Below are 21,764 nucleotides of genomic sequence, written 5' to 3' on the forward strand. Positions count from 1 at the left end.
CTTCACACACCACCTGAATGTAACATTAGCGTAGCCTTGGTGTTTCTGGCCCAGTGTTAACATTCTTCCAGCAGTTCCAAATACATTTTTTAGAGGTCATTTGGTCACTTAGCAGATGCTTCTATAAAGGTTTCTATAAAAGTGGGTAACATTATTTTCCCTCTCTGTGTACTCCAGGTCAGCTGGGCTTGGTGTTAGGTCTTCTGTTTGTCTTCCTGGTTCTCCTACCTGGGATCCTCATCACCTTCTACTGCTATAAGATCAAGAGCTCCTACTACCACAAGTGGCTCTCCCAGAGAGACAAGAACAACAAGGCTAACAGGTAACTTACAGTCGCTAGCAGCGCCTCTATAAGACTTAATGAAGTCTTCATAAACCCTTCATAAGCCCTTCATTAGGCCTACATAGATGCTTCACAAAGAAAATGGCCCTCTATACAATAGGTTTTGTTTAAACAATGGATTGAACTCTAGAATCATCTAATAACTCAGAGACTGATTACGCCAGGATGCTGGATGGGTTTGTAGCTAGAGGGATAACACCAGGATGCTGGATGGGTTTGTAGCTAGAGGGATAACACCAGGATGCTGGATGGGTTCGTAGCTAGAGGAATAACACCAGGATGCTGGATGGGTTTGTAGCTAGAGGGATAACACCAGGATGCTGGATGGGTTTGTAGCTAGAGGGATAACACCAGGATGCTGGATGGGTTTGTAGCTAGAGGGATAACACCAGGATGCTGGATGGGTTTGTAGCTAGAGGGATAACACCAGGATGCTGGATGGGTTTGTAGCTAGAGGGATAACACCAGGATGCTGGATGGGTTTGTAGCTAGAGGGATAACACCGGGATGCTGGATGGGTTTGTAGCTAGAGGGATAACACCAGGATGCTGGATGGGTTTGTAGCTAGAGGGATAACACCAGGATGCTGGATGGGTTTGTAGCTAGAGAGATAACACCAGGATGCTGGATGGGTTTGTCGCTCGACTGATTACACCAGGATGCTGGATGGGTTTGTAGCTAGAGGGATAACACCAGGATGCTGGATGGGTTTGTAGCTAGAAGGATAACACCAGGATGCTGGATGGGTCTGTAGCTAGAGGGATAACACCAGGATGCTGGATGGGTTTGTAGCTAGAGGGATAACAGCAGGATGCTGGATGGGTTTGTCGCTCGACTGATTACACCAGGATGCTGGATGGGTTTGTAGCTAGAGGGCTAACGCCAGGATGCTGGATGGGTTTGTAGCTAGAGGGATAACACCAGGATGCTGGATGGGTTTGTAGCTAGACTGATTACACCAGGATGCTGGATGGGTTTGTAGCTAGAGGGATAACACCAGGATGCTGGAAGGGTTTGTAGCTAGAGGAATAACACCAGGATGCTGGATGGGTTTGTAGCTAGACTGATTACACCAGGATGCTGGATGGGTTTGTAGCTAGAGGGATAACACCAGGATGCTGGATGGGTTTGTAGCTAGAGGGATAACACCAGGATGCTGGATTGGTTTGTAGCTAGAGGGATAACACCAGGATGCTGGATGGGTTTGTAGCTAGAGGGATAACACCAGGATGCTGGATGGGTTTGTAGCTAGAGAGATAACACCAGGATGCTGGATGGGTTTGTCGCTCGACTGATTACACCAGGATGCTGGATGGGTTTGTAGCTAGAGGGATAACACCAGGATGCTGGATGGGTTTGTAGCTAGAAGGATAACACCAGGATGCTGGATGGGTCTGTAGCTAGAGGGATAACACCAGGATGCTGGATGGGTTTGTAGCTAGAGGGATAACAGCAGGATGCTGGATGGGTTTGTCGCTCGACTGATTACACCAGGATGCTGGATGGGTTTGTAGCTAGAGGGCTAACGCCATGATGCTGGATGGGTTTGTAGCTAGAGGGATAACACCAGGATGCTGGATGGGTTTGTAGCTAGACTGATTACACCAGGATGCTGGATGGGTTTGTAGCTAGAGGGATAACACCAGGATGCTGGAAGGGTTTGAAGCTAGAGGAATAACACCAGGATGCTGGATGGGTTTGTAGCTAGACTGATTACACCAGGATGCTGGATGGGTTTGTAGCTAGAGGGATAACACCAGGATGCTGGATGGGTTTGTAGCTAGAGGGATAACACCAGGATGCTGGATTGGTTTGTAGCTAGAGGGATAACACCAGGATGCTGGATGGGTTTGTAGCTAGAGGGATAACGCCAGGATGCTGGATGGGTTTGTCGCTCGACTGATTACACCAGGATGCTGGATGGGTTTGTAGCTAGAGGGATAACACCAGGATGCTGGATGGGTTTGTAGCTAGAAGGATAACACCAGGATGCTGGATGGGTTCGTAGCTAGAGGGATATTGCCAGGATGCTGGATGGGTTTGTAGCTAGAGGGATAACACCAGGATGCTGGATGGGTTTGTAGCTAGAGGGATAACACCAGGATGCTGGATGGGTTTGTAGCTAGAGGGATAACACCAGGATGCTGGATGGGTTTGTAGCTAGAGGGATAACACCAGGATGCTGGATGGGTTCGTAGCTAGAGGGATAACACCAGGATGCTGGATGGGTTTGTAGCTAGAGGGATAACACCAGGATGCTAGAGGGACAACACCAGGATGCTGGATGGGCTTGTAGCTAGAGGGATAACACCAGGATGCTAGAGGGATAACAGCAGGATGCTGGATGGGTTTGTAGCTAGAGGTATAACACCAGGATGCTGGATGGGTTCGTAGCTAGAGGGATAACGCCAGGATGCTGGATGGGTTTGTAGCTAGAGGGATAACACCAGGATGCTGGATGGGTCTGTAGCTAGAGGGATAACACCAGGATGCTGGATGGGTTTGTAGCTAGAGGGATAACACCAGGATGCTGGATGGGTTTGTAGCTAGAGGAATAACACCAGGATGCTGGATGGGTTTGTAGCTAGAAGGATTACACCAGGATGCTGGATGGGTTTGTAGCTAGAGGGATAACACCAGGATGCTGGATGGGTTTGTAGCTAGAGGGATAACACCAGGATGCTGGATGGGTTTGTAGCTAGAGGGATAACACCAGGATGCTGGATGGGTTTGTAGCTAGAGGGATAACACCAGGATGCTGGATGGGTTTGTACCTGTGACTTACTACTACTGTACACACATCATCCTCTGACTGCAATCTGCCCACTCTTCACTTTCTGCACCATCACAACACCTTTATAGGGGCAAACAAATGTAATGTACCCTCATAAAATCTAATACCTTCCCCTCTCTTCCAGTAGAAGACCAATATACTTATACACACAGAGACCGGGCATCAGAACGCTGAGTGAGTTAGTGCCTCTGAAAACAGGCCTGTCGGACAGTGTAGTTTACAGGAGAGGGAGGTAGTCTGCCGTGGTGCCCCTGGAAATAAAGGTCTGTTGACCTTCTGAATGGACAGAGAAATAGGTTAATCATTGGTATTGGACTGGAAAAGGGATCTGATTATATTAGAGAGAGGAGGTACAAAGGAGTCTTCTGAAGGAATATTTATCCCTACAGGAAATGACCCTTCTTGTTAGGTAATTAAAAGGCTCTTTAGCGGAGACCAGCTGCAGTTGTTTTTTTCTTTTTAGTTTTGGAGCCAATAGTTTGCGTATCAATATCAGGTTACTGTGTATGGTTGATTGGGGAGAATTCTGTGTTTTGATGTATTTTAGTGTGTGTGTGTGTCTGTGTCTGTGTGTGTGTGTGTGTCCACTTCCACACACTTTTCTAACAGCTATTGTGGGATTAGCCAAAAGCATGCAAATTGAACCTATGAGGTTCTTTAGAAGTTTCTTGCCAGATGTTAAGTTAAAACATTCTACCTCCTCCTCGACCTGCTCCTCCTCCTCTACCTCCTCCTCTACCTCCTCTACCTCCTCGACCTGCTCCTCCTCCTCTACCTCCTCCTCTACCTCCTCCTCCTCCTCGACCTGCTCCTCCTCCTCCTCCTCCTCGACCTGCTCCTCCTCCTCTACCTCCTCCTCCTCTACCTCCCCTCCTCTACCTCCTCCTCTACCTCCTCCTCCTCCTCCTCCTCCCCCTCTACCTCCCCTCCTCTACCTCCTCCCCCTCTACCTCCCCTCCTCTACCTCCTCCTCCTCCTCCTCCTCCTCTACCTCCTCCTCCTCTACCTCCTCCCCCTCTACCTCCCCTCCTCTACCTCCTCCTCCTCCTCCTCTACCTCCTCCTCCTCTACCTCCTCCTCCTCCTCGACCTGCTCCTCCTCCTCTACCTCCCCTCCTCTACCTCCTCCCCCTCTACCTCCCCTCCTCTACCTCCTCCTCCTCCTCCTCCTCCTCTACCTCCTCCTCCTCTACCTCCTCCCCCTCTACCTCCCCTCCTCTACCTCCTCCTCCTCCTCCTCCTCCTCCTCCTCTACCTCCTCCCCCTCTACCTCCCCTCCTCTACCTCCTCCTCCTCTACCTCCCCTCCTCTACCTCCTCCTCCTCCTCGACCTGCTCCCCCTCTACCTCCCCTCCTCTACCTCCTCCCCCTCTACCTCCCCTCCTCTACCTCCTCCTCCTCTACTTCCCCTCCTCTACCTCCTCCTCCTCCTCTACCTCCTCCTCCTCTACCTCCCCTCCTCTACCTCCTCCTCCTCTACCTCCTCCTCCTCCTCCTCCTCGACCTCCTCCTCCTCCTCTACCTCCTCCTCTACCTCCTCCTCCTCCTCGACCTGCTCCTCCTCCTCTACCTCCTCCTCCTCCTCCTCCTCGACCTGCTCCCCCTCTACCTCCTCCTCTACCTCCTCCTCGTCCTCCTCCTCGACCTGCTCCTCGTCCTCCTCCTCTACCTCCTCCCCCTCTACCTCACCTCCTCTACCTCCCCTCCTCTACCTCCCCTCCTCTACCTCCTCCTCCTCTACCTCCTCCTCGTCCTCCTCCTCGACCTGCTCCTCGACCTCCTCCTCGACCTGCTCCTCCTTGCATCAAACTCCTTGAGAATACTTGATGGGGACACAAACTGTGACATCTGGGGCACACGCAGACACACGCACACACACACACACAGACAGACACACACACACACACACAACGTAATGTTTGCCAGCCCAGTCCTCCACAACTGGGGACTACAAATCAATAGAACGTAGGATTGAAAAGCCAGCAGTCTTCAGAATAAATCTGTCTAGTTGATGGCCTCTAACACCCTTGTGGCCTCCATCCTCGTTATTCCCTCAGACTTGAAGGCTCCATGGAGAAGGGTAAGAACGGACACCTCAACCCGGCGTTTCATCTGAAGGTGGTGGGGCCAGCGAACAAAGGAAACAGTCACAAGGGGGTGAGCGTCAAAGGAGAGCAGAGTTAAATCTGAGTTGACTTCCGTCTCTCTGTATGCTGGCAATGTTTCTCTCTGTGTTTCTGTGAAGAACTGAAGACATTGAACTGAAATCAAGCTGGCCTTGAGTTCAATGACCATATTTACAACTGTAGCTCTGCGTGTCAATGTTCTGTAGTAGCAACTGTCACTTCCTGCCTCCAATTTGTAAATGTTTTTCAACATATACTTCATATAAAACTTGAATGACACAATCCCCAAACTGTTCTCTACAGCTCCCTCACACCAGCAAAGAGGTGCTGCCTCTCCGGCCAGGCCCCACCCCTAACGGCACTCAACCTGTCAACATTGTGCGTCCCCTAAGACCCGCCCCCTCGCCGCACAACACGCCACAGCGCTTCAAGGTGGTCCACCCACCTTCACTTGTCAGCAAGCAACCCGGAGCCTCGCCAAAATCCCCCGCCGCTCCTCAAAAACTCACGCCACCCAAGAAACCGCTTCCCCTCAACCCAACACGATCACCACTGGTATCCAACCCAACACGATCACCACTGGTATCCAACCCAACACGATCACCACTGGTATCCAACCCAACACGATCACCACTGGTATCCAACCCAACACGATCACCACTGGTATCCAACCCAACACGATCACCACTGGTAAGTTTTTTTTTTTTTTTACTATAATTTTATTTGTTTGTTCATCGAGAAAATGTCTTTCTGTTTTAAAGATCATCCAGTGTTTGTTGTTTTTACTAACAGGATTTTGTTGCACCGAAGAACTAGATGAAATGGCAATGTTTTTGTTTTAATCTTCTTATTGTTTTCCATCGATTTCGTAAAACATTTTCCCACCTCTGCCTATTAACTGTAAAAAAAAGCCTTGGAAAATCACATTGGCCTTGAATTTAATATTGCTCTGTGTTTTGCACGAAATGAATTTCTCTGCGGTTGTTTTTTGATAAGCATCTAAGAGCGGAGGTAGAGGTACACTGTAATGAAATAACACACCATGAATTCAGGCAAAGCCTGCCAACCCCCGGATTAAAAACAGCTTGAGATGTTTAATAAAACTGGGTGAATCCTGTCCACGGTAGTGGAGGGTCTATTCTCCTATTATTAGGAGTGTGTGATATGGTGAAGTGATGTGTTCGTGCTTTGATCATGTTCTAAGGTCTCTCTCTCTTTTTGCCTGTTTCTCTATTCTCCTTTACATTTCTCTCTTGTTCTCTCACTTTTTCTATTTCACTGTTTCTCTCTCTCTTTTTCTCCCACTCTTTCTCCCTCTCTATCTCCCCCCTCTTTACGAGTCTCTTCTATCTCTCTACATGTCTCTTCTCTCTTTCTTTCTCCCTCTCGCTCTCTCAATCATTCTTTCTCTCTCTCTCTATCTCTCTCTATCTTTCCCCCTCTCTCTGAGTCTCTTCTCTCTCTCCCCCTCTCTCTACGAGTCTCTTCTCTCTCTCCCCCTCTCTCTACGAGTCTCTTCTCTCACTCTCTCTTTCTCCTTCCCAGTTGGTGTCAGAGCTGCAGCCCAGACACTCCCCCTCTCCTCCTCAGAGGCCCCTGCCCCTTAGCCCCGCCAGAGGGGGGGTGTTACCCGTGAGCCCAGCGAGGGCGAATCCTCCCAAACCTTCCAATGGGCTGCTGGTGATGATGCCCCCTGCCGTCGGCCCCAAACCAGTGGGCAAGCTGTCCGTCATCCCTCCTCTCAAAGCACTCAGGTGGGTCCACACATACGAAGGAAGGAAGGAAGGAAGGAAGGCAGGCAGGAAGGCAGGAAGGAAGGAAGGAAGGCAGGATGGAAGGAAGGAAGGAAGGAAGGAAGGAAGGAAGGAAGGAAGGAAGGAAGGAAGGAAGGAAGGAAGGAAGGAAGGAAGGCAGGCAGGAAGGCATTATTTGAGCTTAAAAATTACATTTAGGGAAATGTTATAAGGGAAAGATTTGTTTTTGTAATTTTCTAAATATTTTCAATATTATTAATTTACATGTCGGCTCTGTGCCAGGAAATGCCCTTGTCCAGAGCAAAGAATCACAATTTCAAAATCCCCCCCCAAAAGTGTTTAAAACTGTAAAAGCAAAAATAAATATTAACTGATAAAATACACTGCTCAAAAAAATAAAGGGAACACTTAAACAACACAATGTAACTCCAAGTCAATCACACTTCTGTGAAATCAAACTGTCCACTTAGGAAGCAACACTGATTGACAATAAATTTCACATGCTGTTGTGCAAATGGAATAGACAACAGGTGGAAATGATAGGCAATTAGCAAGACACCCCCAATAAAGGAGTGGTTCTGCAGGTGGGGACCACAGACCACTTCTCAGTTCCTATGCTTCCTGGCTGAAGTTTTGGTCACTTTTGAATGCTGGCGGTGCTTTCACTCTAGTGGTAGCATGAGACGGAGTCTACAACCCACACAAGTGGCTCAGGTAGTGCAGCTCATCCAGGATGGCACATCAATGCGAGCTGTGGCAAGAAGGTTTGCTGTGTCTGTCAGCGTAGTGTCCAGAGCATGGAGGCGCTACCAGGAGACAGGCCAGTACATCAGGAGACGTGGAGGAGGCCGTAGGAGGGCAACAACCCAGCAGCAGGACCGCTACCTCCGCCTTTGTGCAAGGAGGAGCAGGAGAAGCATTGCCAGAGCCCTGCAAAATGACCTCCAGCAGGCCACAAATGTGCATGTGTCTGCTCAAACGGTCAGAAACAGACTCCATGAGGGTGGTATGAGGGCCCGACGTCCACAGGTGGGGGTTGTGCTTACAGCCCAACACCGTGCAGGACGTTTGGCATTCGCCAGAGAACACCAAGATTGGCAAATTTGCCACTGGCGCCCTGTGCTCTTCACAGATGAAAGCAGGTTCACACTGAGCACTTGACAGACGTGACAGTCTGGAGACGCCGTGGAGAACGTTCTGCTGCCTGCAACATCCTCCAGCATGACCGGTTTGGTGGTGGGTCAGTCATGGTGTGGGGTGGCATTTCTTTGGGGGGCCGAAAAGCCCTCCATGTGCTCGCCAGAGGTAGCCTGACTGCCATTAGGTACCGAGATGAGATCCTCAGACCCCTTGTGAGACCATATGCTGGTGCGGTTAGCCCTGGGTTCCTCCTAATGCAAGACAATGCTAGACCTCATGTGGCTGGAGTGTGTCAGCAGTTCCTGCAAGAGGAAGGCATTGATGCTATGGACTGGCCCACCCGTTCCCCAGACCTGAATCCAATTGAGCACATCTGGGACATCATGTCTCGCTCCATCCACCAATGCCCCGTTGCACCACAGACTGTCCAGGAGTTGGCGGATGCTTTAGTCCAGGTCTGGGAGGAGATCCCTCAGGAGACCATCCGCCACCTCATCAGGAGCATGCCCAGGCGTTGTAGGGAGGTCATACAGGCACGTGGAGGCCACACACACTACTGAGCCTCATTTTGACTTGTTTTAAGGACATTACATCAAAGTTGGATCAGCCTGTAGTGTGGTTTTCCACTTTAATTTTGAGTGTGACTCCAAATCCAGACCTCCATGGGTTGATACATTGGATTTCCATTGATTATTTTTGTGTGATTTTGTTGTTAGCACATTCAATGAGAAGTGGTCTGTGGTCACCACCTGCAGAACCACTCCTTTATTGGGGGTGTCTTGCTAATTGCCTATAATTTCCACCTGTTGTCTATTCCATTTGCACAACAGCATGTGAAATGTATTGTCAATCAGTGTTGCTTCCTAAGTGGACAGTTTGATTTCACAGAAGTGTGATTGACTTGGATTTACATTGTGTTGTTTAAGTGTTCCCTTTATTTTTTTGAGCAGTGTACTTAAAGTTGATTTTTTTTTGTGTTATTGCAATTTATCAACTCCATAAAACATCAACTTTGTCAGATTTTTGTCTAACGTCAAATTCCGTCAGAGAATAAACCAATCTGATGGTTGTTTTTATTGGGGATTTTTTCAAATGAATCATTTTTCATATTTTACAAATGTTTGCGTTGAACTTTTATTTTTAGAAGCAAAAACATGTACGTCTTAAAGCATCTGCTGTTCACTCCGTCACTGCTGGTTAACCATTCTGAAGATCTGTCACTGTTGTCAATATTCTGAAAACATATTTTAATCACTGTTCTGCAACATTACAGTATTCAACTATTTTAACTATTTGCTGTTCTAGACTTGTTCGCTTTATAAATGTTATTTTATGTTCTGAATCTAGAAAAATGTGCAAACATTTTTAATGAAATTAGCCCTGAAGCATTACATATTTCAATAATCTAATGTAAGAATGAAACAATCAAAGGCCTTTTATAGTGTAAAAACAGAGTTAACATAAATCCAGTTAGTTGCATTTTATGTAAAACATGATTTTTTTTATATAATTAGGTTTTTCCTTTACACGGTATGATGGCTAAAATATTGGACTATCAAAATATGTATTTTAAACTGTGTTAATATAATGAAAATTATTGGTGATTTTTTTTTTGGGGGGGGGGTGATGTTCCCGTCTTTCAAGAATCCCTGAGCAACATATATTTTTAAATGAGCTTATTTCATGCATCACTGTGACTCACATTTTAAACTGTGTTCTTCTCATTTATAACCCATTAGAGAGACTGCTGGCTTTGTGGTTAATAGCGATACTTCACTGTGAGCTCTGCCATAGATTATAATAAATACACTTTGTTTTTAGCTCCAAATAGTTGTCCAATGTTCCTGCCTCGGCATCAAATTAACTTGATATTAGTCTCCCTGATAAAATGTTAAAAAGCCGCTCCTAGAAGTTGTTGCTCATAAATAGGCCATTGTTAACATTGTTGTTCTTTCAACCTGCTTCTTTCCAACAAGTCTACAACAATTCCCCCCTTGAGTGGCTATTTTATTATTTCCCATAAAAAGAACAACAGGGCTGTGTCTTGAGAAAAACACTATTTTCTCCCCTGATTCCTGTATCTCTCCATTTTACACTGTCTTCAACTCAGGCAGCAAAGCTGTCATAGCGAGGGGGGAGGCAGTGTGTGAGTGAGTGTGTGTGTGTGTGTGAGTGTGTGTGTGAGTGTGTGTGTGTGTGTGTGTGTGTGTGTGTGTGTGTGTGTGTGTGTGTGTGTGTGTGTGTGTGTGTGTGTGTGTGTGTGTGTGTGGGTGTGTGTGCGCCCTCACTCTTCTGGTGCTTTATTTAACTAGGCAAGTCAGTGAAGAACAAATTCATATTTACAATGACAGCCTCCCCCCGGCCAAACCCAGACAGCCAATTGTGTGCTGCCTTATGGGACTCCCAATCACGGCCGGTGGTGATACAGCCTGGAATCAAACCAGGGTCTGTAGTGACACATATAGCACTAGAGATGCAGTGCCTTAGACCGCAATGCGCCAATCAGGAGCCCGAGATAAGAACCTACCGGAAGTAGAAGTTCATAAGCCACAACTCACATTGCCAAACACAGATCTCTGTCGGCTATCACCCGGTTTGTCAAACAATCAATTCTCACTTTATTTTGCTGTTCTGTTCGGAATCTGACACGTGGTAAGATGAGGTCAGCACTGTATTTCTTTGAGAAGCAAAGAAGGCGACTAGCCGAGCATCTCTGTTGTCTTATTCATCTGCTATGTTTAAAACTGCTCACAAAACCCTAGGGTGATGGCTGTTGGGATTTCTGGGTTGTTCTGGGGGTTCTGTCTGAAGACTGGGCATGTAAAACAAACGTCTCTCTCAACATCACCCCTTCCTCGTTTCACTCAGGTCTTTTATTTTAGGGGACAGCCACCACACAACAAGCCCCTGTCTACACTGTGTTAAAACAAGCCCCTGTCTCCACTGTGTTAAAACAAGCCCCTGTCTACACGGTGTTAAAACAAGCCCCTGTCTCCACTGTGTTAAAACAAGCCCCTGTCTCCACGGTGTTAAAACAAGCCCCTGTCTCCACTGTGTTAAAACAAGCCCCTGTCTCCACTGTGTTAAAACAAGCCCCTGTCTACACGATGTTAAAACAAGCCCCTGTCTCCACTGTGTTAAAACAAGCCCCTGTCTACACTGTGTTAAAACAAGCCTCTGTCTACACTGTGTTAAAACAAGCCCCTGTCTACACTGTGTTAAAACAAGCCTCTGTCTACACTGTGTTAAAACAAGCCCCTGTCTCCACTGTGTTAAAACAAGCCTCTGTCTACACTGTGTTAAAACAAGCCCCTGTCTCCACTGTGTTAAAACAAGCCCCTGTCTACACTGTGTTAAAACAAGCCTCTGTCTACACTGTGTTAAAACAAGCCCCTGTCTCCACTGTGTTAAAACAAGCCCCTGTCTACACTGTGTTAAAACAAGCCTCTGTCTACACTGTGTTAAAACAAGCCTCTGTCTACACTGTGTTAAAACAAGCCTCTGTCTACACTGTGTTAAAACAAGCCTCTGTCTACACTGTGTTAAAAGCTACTGTTTCTCTCTTTTTCTTCCTTTGCTTCTCTTTCCTCCTCTCAGGCTGGTCCCAGGAGCGAAACCAAACACAGTCTCCTCGCCTTTCCGAAAATGACCCTGGGAGCCTTGCCTTGCCTTGCCGAGAGGAGCCTATCAGGAGCCAGCAGTCAGTCCGCAGCAGTCAGCTTATTTGCACTACAGCGATCTTGTTGGAGGGCTGGTACAAGACAGGTGTTGATCAACAGTAATAGCTAAGGAGCAAGGCAGAGGCTGATGGAGGGGGAGGGGGGGGGTGGAGAGGGAAGGAAGAGGGGGGAGGGGGAGGGTTTTGAAGAGGAGGGGGTTTGGATGGAATGAAGAGGAGGGGGGAGGGAAGGAAGAGGATGGGGAGGGGGAGGGAAGGAAGAGGATGTGTGAAGGAAGGAAGAGGGGGGGCTAGAGAGGGAAGGAATAGGAGGGGGAGGGACTAGAGAGGGAAGGAAGAGGAGGGGGAGGGGCTAGAGAGGGAAGGAAGAGAAGGGGGAGGGGCTAGAGAGGGAAGGAAGAGGGGGGGAGGGGCTAGAGAGGGAAGGAAGAGGAGGGGGAGGGACTAGGGAGGGAAGGAGGGGGAGGGACTAGAGAGGGAAGGAAGAGGAGGGGGAGGGGCTAGAGAGGGAAGGAAGGAAGAGGAGGGGGAGGGGCTAGAGAGGGAAGGAAGGGGAGGGGGAGGGACTAGGGAGGGAAGGAGGGGGAGGGACTAGGGAGGGAAGGAAGAGGAGGGGGAGGGACTAGAGAGGGAAGGAAGAGGAGGGGGTAGGGGGGTACAGGAGTGAACATGGAGGGTCCTGTCGCCTGACTTGAAAATTGTGACTTTTATGACCTCACCCCAACGGCACCGTGACAACGACAAAGATGACGACACGGTTTTGCACGGATGGAAAATCATGCAGACTGAGATGTGCTATTGCTGGGGGTGGTCACATTGCCAAAACCTTGTTTGTTTGTGTTGTCAATCCGTTTACGCACCGTGTATAGCGCTAGCTAGCATTTTCTAATTATCGTTGTGTACTTGTCTGTTTACGTTTAGTTTTTGTAACGGTTTGTGTTATGTGCCAAAGAGGACTTTTGAGGCATGTTGTTGATCATTGCAATTTGATTTGAATGTCTCTTGCTGTGTGTATTATTTTCTTACATAAAAAAATCACCTTTTTACAAACTGTCATGTGTGTTTCTTCTTCTTTCTCCTTTTAAGGTTGAGATCTACACACACATACAGTGAGGGAAAAAAGTATTTGATCCCCTGCTGAATATGTACATTTGCCCACTGACAAAGAAATGATCAGTCTATAATTGTAATGGTAGGTTTATTTGAACAGTGAGAGACAGAATAACAACAAAAAAATCCAGAAAAACGCATGTCAAAAATGTTATAAATTGATTTGCATTTTAATGAGGGAAATAAGTATTTGACCCCCTCTCAATCAGAAAGATTTCTGGGTCCCAGGTGTCTTTTATACAGGTAACGAACTGAGATTAGGAGCACACTCTTAAAGGGAGTGCTCCTAATCTCAGTTTGTTACCTGTATAAAAGACACCTGTCCACAGAAGCAATCAATCAATCAGATTCCAAACTCTCCACCATGGCCAAGACCAAAGAGCTCTCCAAGGATGTCACAGGGACAAGATTGTAGACCTACACAAGGCTGGAATGGGCTACAAGACCATCACCAAGCAGCTTGGTGAGAAGGTGACAACAGTTGGTGCGATTATTCGCAAATGGAAGAAACAAAAGAACTCCATGCAAGATCTCACCTCGTGGAGTTGCAATGATCATGAGAACGGTGAGGAATCAGCCCAGAACTACACGGAAGGATCTTGTCAATGATCTCAAGGCAGCTGGGACCATAGTCACCAAGAAAACAATTGGTAACACACTACGCCGTGAAGGACTGAAATCCTGCAGCGCCCCCCCACAAGGTCCCCCTGCTCAAGAAAGCACATATAATGCCCGTCTGAAGTTTGCCAATGAACATCTGAATGATTCAGAGGACAACTGGGTGAAAGTGTTGTGGTCAGATGAGACCAAAATTGAGCTCTTTGGCATCAACTCAACTCTGCGTGTTTGGAGGAGGAGGAATGCTGCCTATGACCCCAAGAACACCATCCCCACCGTCAAACATGGAGGTGGAAACATTATACTTTGGGGGTGTTTTTCTGCTAAAGGGACAGGACAACTTCACTGCATCAAAGGGACGATGGACGGGGCCATATACCGTCAAATCTTGGGTGAGAACCTCCTTCCCTCAGCCAGGGCATTGAAAATGGGTCGTGGATTGGTATTCCAGCATGACAATGACCCAAAACACACAGCCAAGGCAACAAAGGAGTGGCTCAAGAAGAAGCACATTAAGGTCCTGGAGTGGCCTAGCCAGTCTCCAGACCTTAATCCCATAGAAAATCTGTGGAGGCGGCTGAAGGTTCGAGTTGCCAAACGTCAGCCTCGAAACCTTAATGACTTGGAGAAGATCTGCAAAGAGGATGGGGACAAAATCCCTCCTGAGATGTGTGCAAACCTGGTGGCCAACTACAAGAAACGTCTGGCCTCCGTGATTGCGAACAAGGGTTTTGCCACCAAGTACTAAGTCATGTTTTGCAGAGGGGTCAAATACTTATTTCCCTCAATAAAATGCAAATCATTTTATAACATTTTTGACATATGTTTTTCTGGATTTTTTTGTTGTTATTCTCTCTCACTGTTCAAATAGACCTACCATTAAAAGTATAGACTGATAATTTCTTTGTCAGTGGGCAAACGTACAAAATCAGCAGGGGATCAAATACTTTTTTCCCTCACTGTATATACAGTTGAAGTCGGAAGTTCACATACACCTTAGCCAAATACATTTAAACTCAGTTTTTCACAATTCCTGACATTTAATCCTAGTAAAAATTCCCTGTCTTAGTGAAATGTCAGAACAATAGTAGAGAGATGTAACGCCCTGGCCATAGAGAGGGGTTTTTGTTCTTTATTTTGGTTAGGCCAGGGTGTTACATTGGGTGGGCGTTCTATGTTCCTTTTTCTATGTTTTTGTATTTCTTTGTTTTGGGCCGTGTGTGTGGCTCCCAATCAGGCACAGCTGAAGCTCGTTGCTGCTGATTGGGAGTCACACATAAGGAGAATGTTTTTCCTTTGGGTTTGTGGGTAATTGTTTCTGTACCAGACAGGACTGTTTGCTGTCGGTTTACGCTTTTCTTGTTTTGTATAGTGTTCACGTTGTTTACATTAAATTCTAATAATGAACACTAACTCCGCTGCACCTTGGTCCACTTCTTCAGACGACGGCCGTTACAAGAGAATGATTTATTTCAGCTTTTATTTCTTTCATCACATTCCCAGTGGGTCAGAAGTTTACATACACTCAATTAGTATTTGGTAGCATTGCCTTTAAATTGTTTAACTTGGGTCAAACATTTCGGTTAGCCTTCCACAAGCTTATGATGGCTGTGTGGACCCATGGTGTTTATACTTGCGTACTATTGTTTGTATAGATGAACATGGTACCTTCAGGTGTTTGGAAATTGCTCCCAAGGATGAACCAGACTTGTGGGGGTCTACAATTTTTTTTCTGAGATCTTGGCTGATTTCTTTTCATTTTCCCATTATGTCAAGCAGAGGCACTGAGTTTGAAGGTAGGCCTTGAAATACATCCACAGGTACACCTCCAATTGAATAAAATGATGTCAATTAGACTATCAGAAGCTTCTAAAGCCATGACATCATTTTCTGGAATTTTCCAAGCTGTTTAAAGGCACAGTCAACTTAGTGTATGTAAACTTCTGACCCACTGGAATTGTGATACAGTGAATTATAAGTGAAATAATCTGTCCGTAAACAATTGTTGTGTCATGCACAAAGTAGATGTCCTAACTGACTTGCCAAAACTATAGTTTGTTAACAAGAAATTAGTGGAGTGGTTGAAAAACGAGTTTTAATGACTCCAACCTAAGTGTATGTAAACTTCTGACTTGGTCAAAAGTTTGGACAAACCTACTCAATCAAGGGTTTCCCCTTTATTTTTACTATTTTCTACATTGTAGAATAATAGTGAAGACAGCAAAACTATGAAATAACACATGGAATCATGTAGTAACCAAAAAAGTGTTAAACAAATTAAAATATATTGTATATTTGAGATTCTACAAAGTACCCACCCTTTGCCTTGATGACAGCTTTGCACACTCTTGGCATTCTCTCAACCAGGTTCACCTGGAATGCTTTTCCAACATTCTTGAAGGAGTTCCCACATATGCTGAGCACTTGTTGGCTGCTTTTCCTTCACTCTGCGGTCCAACTCATCCCAAACCATCTCAATTGGGTTGAGGTCGGGTGATTGTGGAGGCCAGGTCATCTGATGCAGCACTCCATCACTCTCCTTCTTGGTCAAATAGCCATTGCACAGCCTGGAGGTGTGTTTTGGGTCATTGTCCTGTTGAAAAACAAATGACAGTCCCACTAAGCGCAAACCAGATGGGATGGTGTATCACTGCAGAAAGCTGTGGTAGCCATGCTGGTTAAGTGTGCCTTGAATTCTAAATAAATCCCTGACAGTGTCACCAGCAAAGCACCCCCACACCTCCTCCTCCATGCTTCACGGTGGGAACCACACATGCGGAGATCATGTGTGAGTGTTCATGTGTGTGTAATGTGTATGTGTGTTTGTGTTGTGAGTGTGCGTAGGGTCAGTGGAAGACAGAGTCAGTGTAGATAGTTTGGGTACCATTAATTGGCCATTTAGCAGTCTGGCTATTTAGCAGTCTTATGGCTTTGGAGTGCCGATGCTCTGGTACCGTTTGCCAAACATTCTATGGCTTGAGTGGCTGGAGTCTTTGGCATTTTTTGGGCCTTCCTCTGACACCGCCTGATATAGAGGTGCTGGATGGCAGGGAGCTCAACCCCAGTGATGTACTGGGCTGTCCACACCACCCTCTGTAGTGCTTTATGGTCAAGGGCGGTGCATTTGCCATACCAAGCGGTGATGGAGCCAGTCAAGATGCTCTTGATGGTGCAGCTGTATAACTTTTGGAGGATCTGAGAACCCATGCCAGATCTTTTCAGCCTCCTGAGGTGGAAGAGGCTCTGCCATACCCTCTTCACTTGTCAGCTACCATGGCAAAGGAACATTTAAAACAAACGTCTGGGTATAGATGTAGAATAAAAAAACTTCATGACAGGGTCACGTCTCTGGCAACCCTAGATTTGTATTGGGACTTTATCTCATAGAAGGATTAAAGAGTATGAATAAATTAATCAAAATAATGTTTTTAATTAAAATATGTCAATCATTATTTGAATTTGTTGGCAACCAGTTGTATAAAAGTGACAATGTCCTTGAAGCCTGTGTTTTGGAGGACTTCGTCTCTGGCCTAACAACACACATGCCAATATATATCCTCCAAACACCGGCTTCTCTGGCATTATCACTTAAACAATGACCTCCAAGGTCTCCCACTCCACTACTGTTAGACAACAACGGTCTCCATTGGACAGCACCTGCATTTCCACGTTATTCCTTCTGACACAAAATCTTATTTTTAACTGGTTCCTACCCTGAACTACTGAATTACTGTATTAAAGGCCCAGTGCATTCAAACACGTGATTTTCTGTGTTTTATATACATTTCCACACTATGAGGTTGGAATAATACTGTGAAATTGTGAAAATGAGAATAATCCCATTTTAGTGTAAGATCTGTTTGAAAAAAAAAAAACGACTGGAATTTCAGCCTGTTTTGGTGGGATGGAGATTTAGCCTTCTATGCTGACATCACCATCCGGTAAATTTGTTAAAAGACCAATAAGAAAGTCAGTTCCAAACCTCTCTGCCAATAACAGCTAACTTTCAGTTTTCCCCTCCCCACTCAGACCACTCCCAAACAGTCCTAACTAAATTCTTGCTTGAGAAATTGCTCTTTGCTTAGAAGCTTTTTTTGTTTATTTTTGACTATTTTAATTGAAAACAATCGCAGTAAGGTACTTCATTGTTACCCAGAAATGATTTGATATTGAGATCAAAATGTCTGCATTAGACCTTTAAAGTCATGATCATATTCATGGTGTTTTGGTGGCTAGTCTGGTTATATTCACCAGAAGTGGCCAAAATGGGGGTTATTACTATGACGTGACCTAAAATGGTCAAATCTGTTGACATTTGATCAGTGGTGTAAAGTACTTAAATAAAAAGTACTTTAAAGTACTACTTAAGCAGTTTTTTGGGGTATCTGTACATTACTATTTATATTTTTGACAACTTCTACTTTTACTTCACTGGATTCCGTAAGGAAAATGATGTATTTTTTACTCCATACGTTTTCACTGACACCCAAAAGTATTCGTTATATTTCGAATGCTTAGTAGGACAGGAAAATTGTCCAATTCACACTAATTAAAAAAATAAAATAATTTAATCAAGAGTTCTAAATAACACATATCAAGAGAACATCCCTGGTCATCCCTACTGCCTCTGATCTGGTGGACTCACTAAACAGAGAACATCCCTGGTCATCCCTACTGTCTCTGATCTGGAGGACTCACTAAACAGAGAACATCCCTGGTCATCCCTACTGCCTCTGATCTGGAGGACTCACTAAACAGAGAACATCCCTGGTCAGCCCTACTGCCTCTGATCTGGTGGACTCACTAAACAGAGAACATCCCTGGTCATCTCTACTGTCTCTGATCTGGTGGACTCACTAAACAGAGAACATCCCTGGTCATCCCTACTGCCTCTGATCTGGTGGACTCACTAAACAGAGAACATCCCTAGTCATCCCTAATGCCTCTGATCTGGTGGACTCACTAAACAGAGAACATCCCTGGTCATCCCTAATGCCTCTGATCTGGAGGACTCACTAAACAGAGAACATCCCTGGTCATCCCTACTGCCTCTGATCTGGTGGACTCACTAAACAGAGAACATCCCTGGTCATCCCTACTGCCTCTGATCTGGTGGACTCACTAAACAGAGAACATCCCTGGTCATCTCTACTGTCTCTGATCTGATGGACTCACTAAACAGATAACATCCCTGGTCATCCCTACTGTCTCTAATCTGGTGGACTCACTAAACAGAGAACATCCCTGGTCATCCCTACTGCCTCTGATCTGGAGGACTCACTAGACAGAAAACATCCCTGGTCATCCCTACTGCCTCTGATCTGGAGGACTCACTAAACAGAGAACATCCCTGGTCAGCCCTACTGCCTCTGATCTGGAGGACTCACTAAACAGAGAACATCCCTGGTCATCTCTACTGCCTCTGATCTGATGGACTCACTAAACAGATAACATCCCTGGTCATCCCTACTGCCTCTGATCTGGTGGACTCACTAAACAGAGAACATCCCTGGTCATCTCTACTGCCTCTGATCTGATGGACTCACTAAACAGATAACATCCCTGGTCATCCCTACTGTCTCTAATCTGGTGGACTCACTAAACAGAGAACATCCCTGGTCATCCCTACTGCCTCTGATCTGGAGGACTCACTAGACAGAAAACATCCCTGGTCATCCCTACTGCCTCTGATCTGGAGGACTCACTAAACAGAGAACATCCCTGGTCAGCCCTACTGCCTCTGATCTGGAGGACTCACTAAACAGAGAACATCCCTGGTCATCTCTACTGCCTCTGATCTGATGGACTCACTAAACAGATAACATCCCTGGTCATCCCTACTGCCTCTGATCTGGTGGACTCACTAAACAGAGAACATCCCTGGTCATCCCTACTGCCTCTGATCTGGCGGACTCACTAAACAGAGAACATCCCTGGTCAGCCCTACTGCCTCTGATCTGGAGGACTCACTAAACAGAGAACATCCCTGGTCATCCCTACTGTCTCTGATCTGGTGGACTCACTAAACAGAGAACATCCCTGGTCATCCCTACTGCCTCTGATCTGGTGGACTCACTAAACAGAGAACATCCCTGGTCATCCCTACTGCCTCTGATCTGGTGGACTCACAAATGCTTTGTTTGTAAATTATGTCAGTGTTGGAGTGTGCTCCTGGCTCTACGTAAATGTAAAAAAACAAGAAAAATGTGCCGTCTGGTTTAATATAAGGAATGTGAAAGGATTTATGCATTTACTTTTGATACTTCAGTATATTTAAAACAAGACACTTTTAGACTTTTACTCAAGTAGTATTTTACTGGGTGACTGTCACTTTTACTTGAGTCATTTTCTATTAAGGTATCTTTATCTTTACTCAATTGGTTACTTTTTCCACCACTGGTGTGTGTGTGTGTGTGTGTGTGTGTGTATTGGGTACTTTTTCCACCACTGGTGTGTGTGTGTGTGTATTGGGTACTTTTTCCACTACTGGTGTGTGTGTGTGTGTATTGGGTACTTTTTCCACTACTGGTGTGTGTGTGTGTGTATTGGGTACTTTTTCCACCACTGGTGTGTGTGTGTGTGTATTGGGTACTTTTTCCACCACTAGTGTGTGTGTGTATTGGGTACTTTTTCCACCACTGGTGTGTGTGTGTGTGTGTGTATTGGGTACTTTTTCCACCACTGGTGTGTGTGTGTGTGTGTATTGGGTACTTTTTCCACCACTAGTGTGTGTGTGTGTGTGTGTGTGTGTGTATTGGGTACTTTTTCCACCACTAGTGTGTGTGTGTGTGTGTATTGGGTACTTTTTCCACCACTGGTGTGTGTGTGTGTATTGGGTACTTTTTCCCCTACTGGTGTGTGTGTGTGTGTGTATTGGGTACTTTTTCCACTACTGGTGTGTGTGTGTGTGTGTATTGGGTACTTTTTCCACTACTGGTGTGTGTGTGTGTGTGTATTGGGTACTTTTTCCACCACTGCATTTGACAGTTCCATTGTGATCCTTAAGGAACAGAAATGACCCCTATGACGGCCTGATGGCTGTTTTATGACGATGTTTATGATTCCTGTACGACTGAGAGACCAGGTAAGCTGTGTGTGTGTGTGTGTGTGTGTGTGTGTGTTTACAGTGCCCCACCAGGCCGTTCTACTACCCCCGGCCCTGGTCTTGCTTAGCCTACTCTCCCAGTAATGGATTCCAGTCCGGTAAAAATGAGGTATCTGCATGCGTCGCAAACTTATCTCAGGAGGGTGCTGCATTTGTAGGAGCGTCCGCTTCGAGTGGAGGGGAGGGGGGGGGGTCAAATAGCCTCGCGGGGGAGATATATCGATGCAGACGTTTTCCCATTACCAGGGCCTCCCAGGGCCTCCCAGGGCCTCCCAGCGTCTAAACAGCCAACCGGGGAGGATTCCGCCGCCGAGCAGGCTGACGTGATCTAAATGAAATGTGGTTGGTTTCCCCAGCGACGCTGTCTATAAATCACCACCTCCGCCCGGCGGGAGGTATAGAAATACCTTGTCGCTTCGCTTCCCAGGCCTGCCGACCGCCGTAGGGAGAGAGACAGGAGAGACTGAACATCAAGGTTTCAGACAACACATTTTATGTTATCAGAGGTGTGTCATCATGCCAGGTGACAGAACCATGTCATACTCTCCTGATGCATGTGGACTTATGGCACTTCACGCAGAATTACACATTCAATCTGTTCCCTTCAATAAAATGAATTATCTCCCCTTGCCTAACCTTAGTCAAAAGTCATATTCTTCCAAATCAAGGGGTATATTTGTTTGATTGAAATTGCTGTAAATCTTCTAGACTGGCGCTTTAAACTCACCTGACCCCAATGACATGACATGACCTTTACCATTTACTTCTGAGTGAATGTTGTGATGGTGATATGAATAAGGCACTGCCCTCTAGTGGCGTAATCAGGTATTTTTCGCTAATACGTTAGTTGTACAGTAACTGTTATAGAAACTGAATATTTGCGATAGTGTCATGTTTCCTTACAACAAAGACATTAAAAAAACTGAATGATTGCCAAATAATGCACAATTATTAAACCAATTGAAATGCTTAATTTCAACCGGATCCTGGCACCTCTCCGTTTTGGGCTGTTTCGTTCCGGAACCTATTTGGCCGAATCCGGTAACTCTCGCGGCATGCAAAATAATTGTCATTTTTTGCATTGTAAAAATGATAA

General features: G+C 46.0%; 1 protein-coding gene across 1 annotated transcript in view; it reads left to right on the forward strand.

The window, feature by feature from the left end:
- adam19a (ADAM metallopeptidase domain 19a) overlaps positions 1-11,967 on the forward strand; it is a gene marked incomplete in the record, with an annotated part of 166,688 nt that extends 154,721 nt beyond the window's left edge. The window contains 5 exon segments of the mRNA XM_029759770.1: positions 178-322; positions 5,194-5,293; positions 5,566-5,817; positions 6,808-7,016; positions 11,754-11,967. Coding sequence (XP_029615630.1) covers positions 178-322; positions 5,194-5,293; positions 5,566-5,817; positions 6,808-7,016; positions 11,754-11,805 — 758 coding nt within the window.
- Between the last annotated feature and the right edge of the window lie 9,797 nt (positions 11,968-21,764).

Source organism: Salmo trutta, chromosome 8 (assembly GCF_901001165.1).
Source record: "Salmo trutta chromosome 8, fSalTru1.1, whole genome shotgun sequence".
Taxonomy (NCBI): domain Eukaryota; kingdom Metazoa; phylum Chordata; class Actinopteri; order Salmoniformes; family Salmonidae; genus Salmo; species Salmo trutta.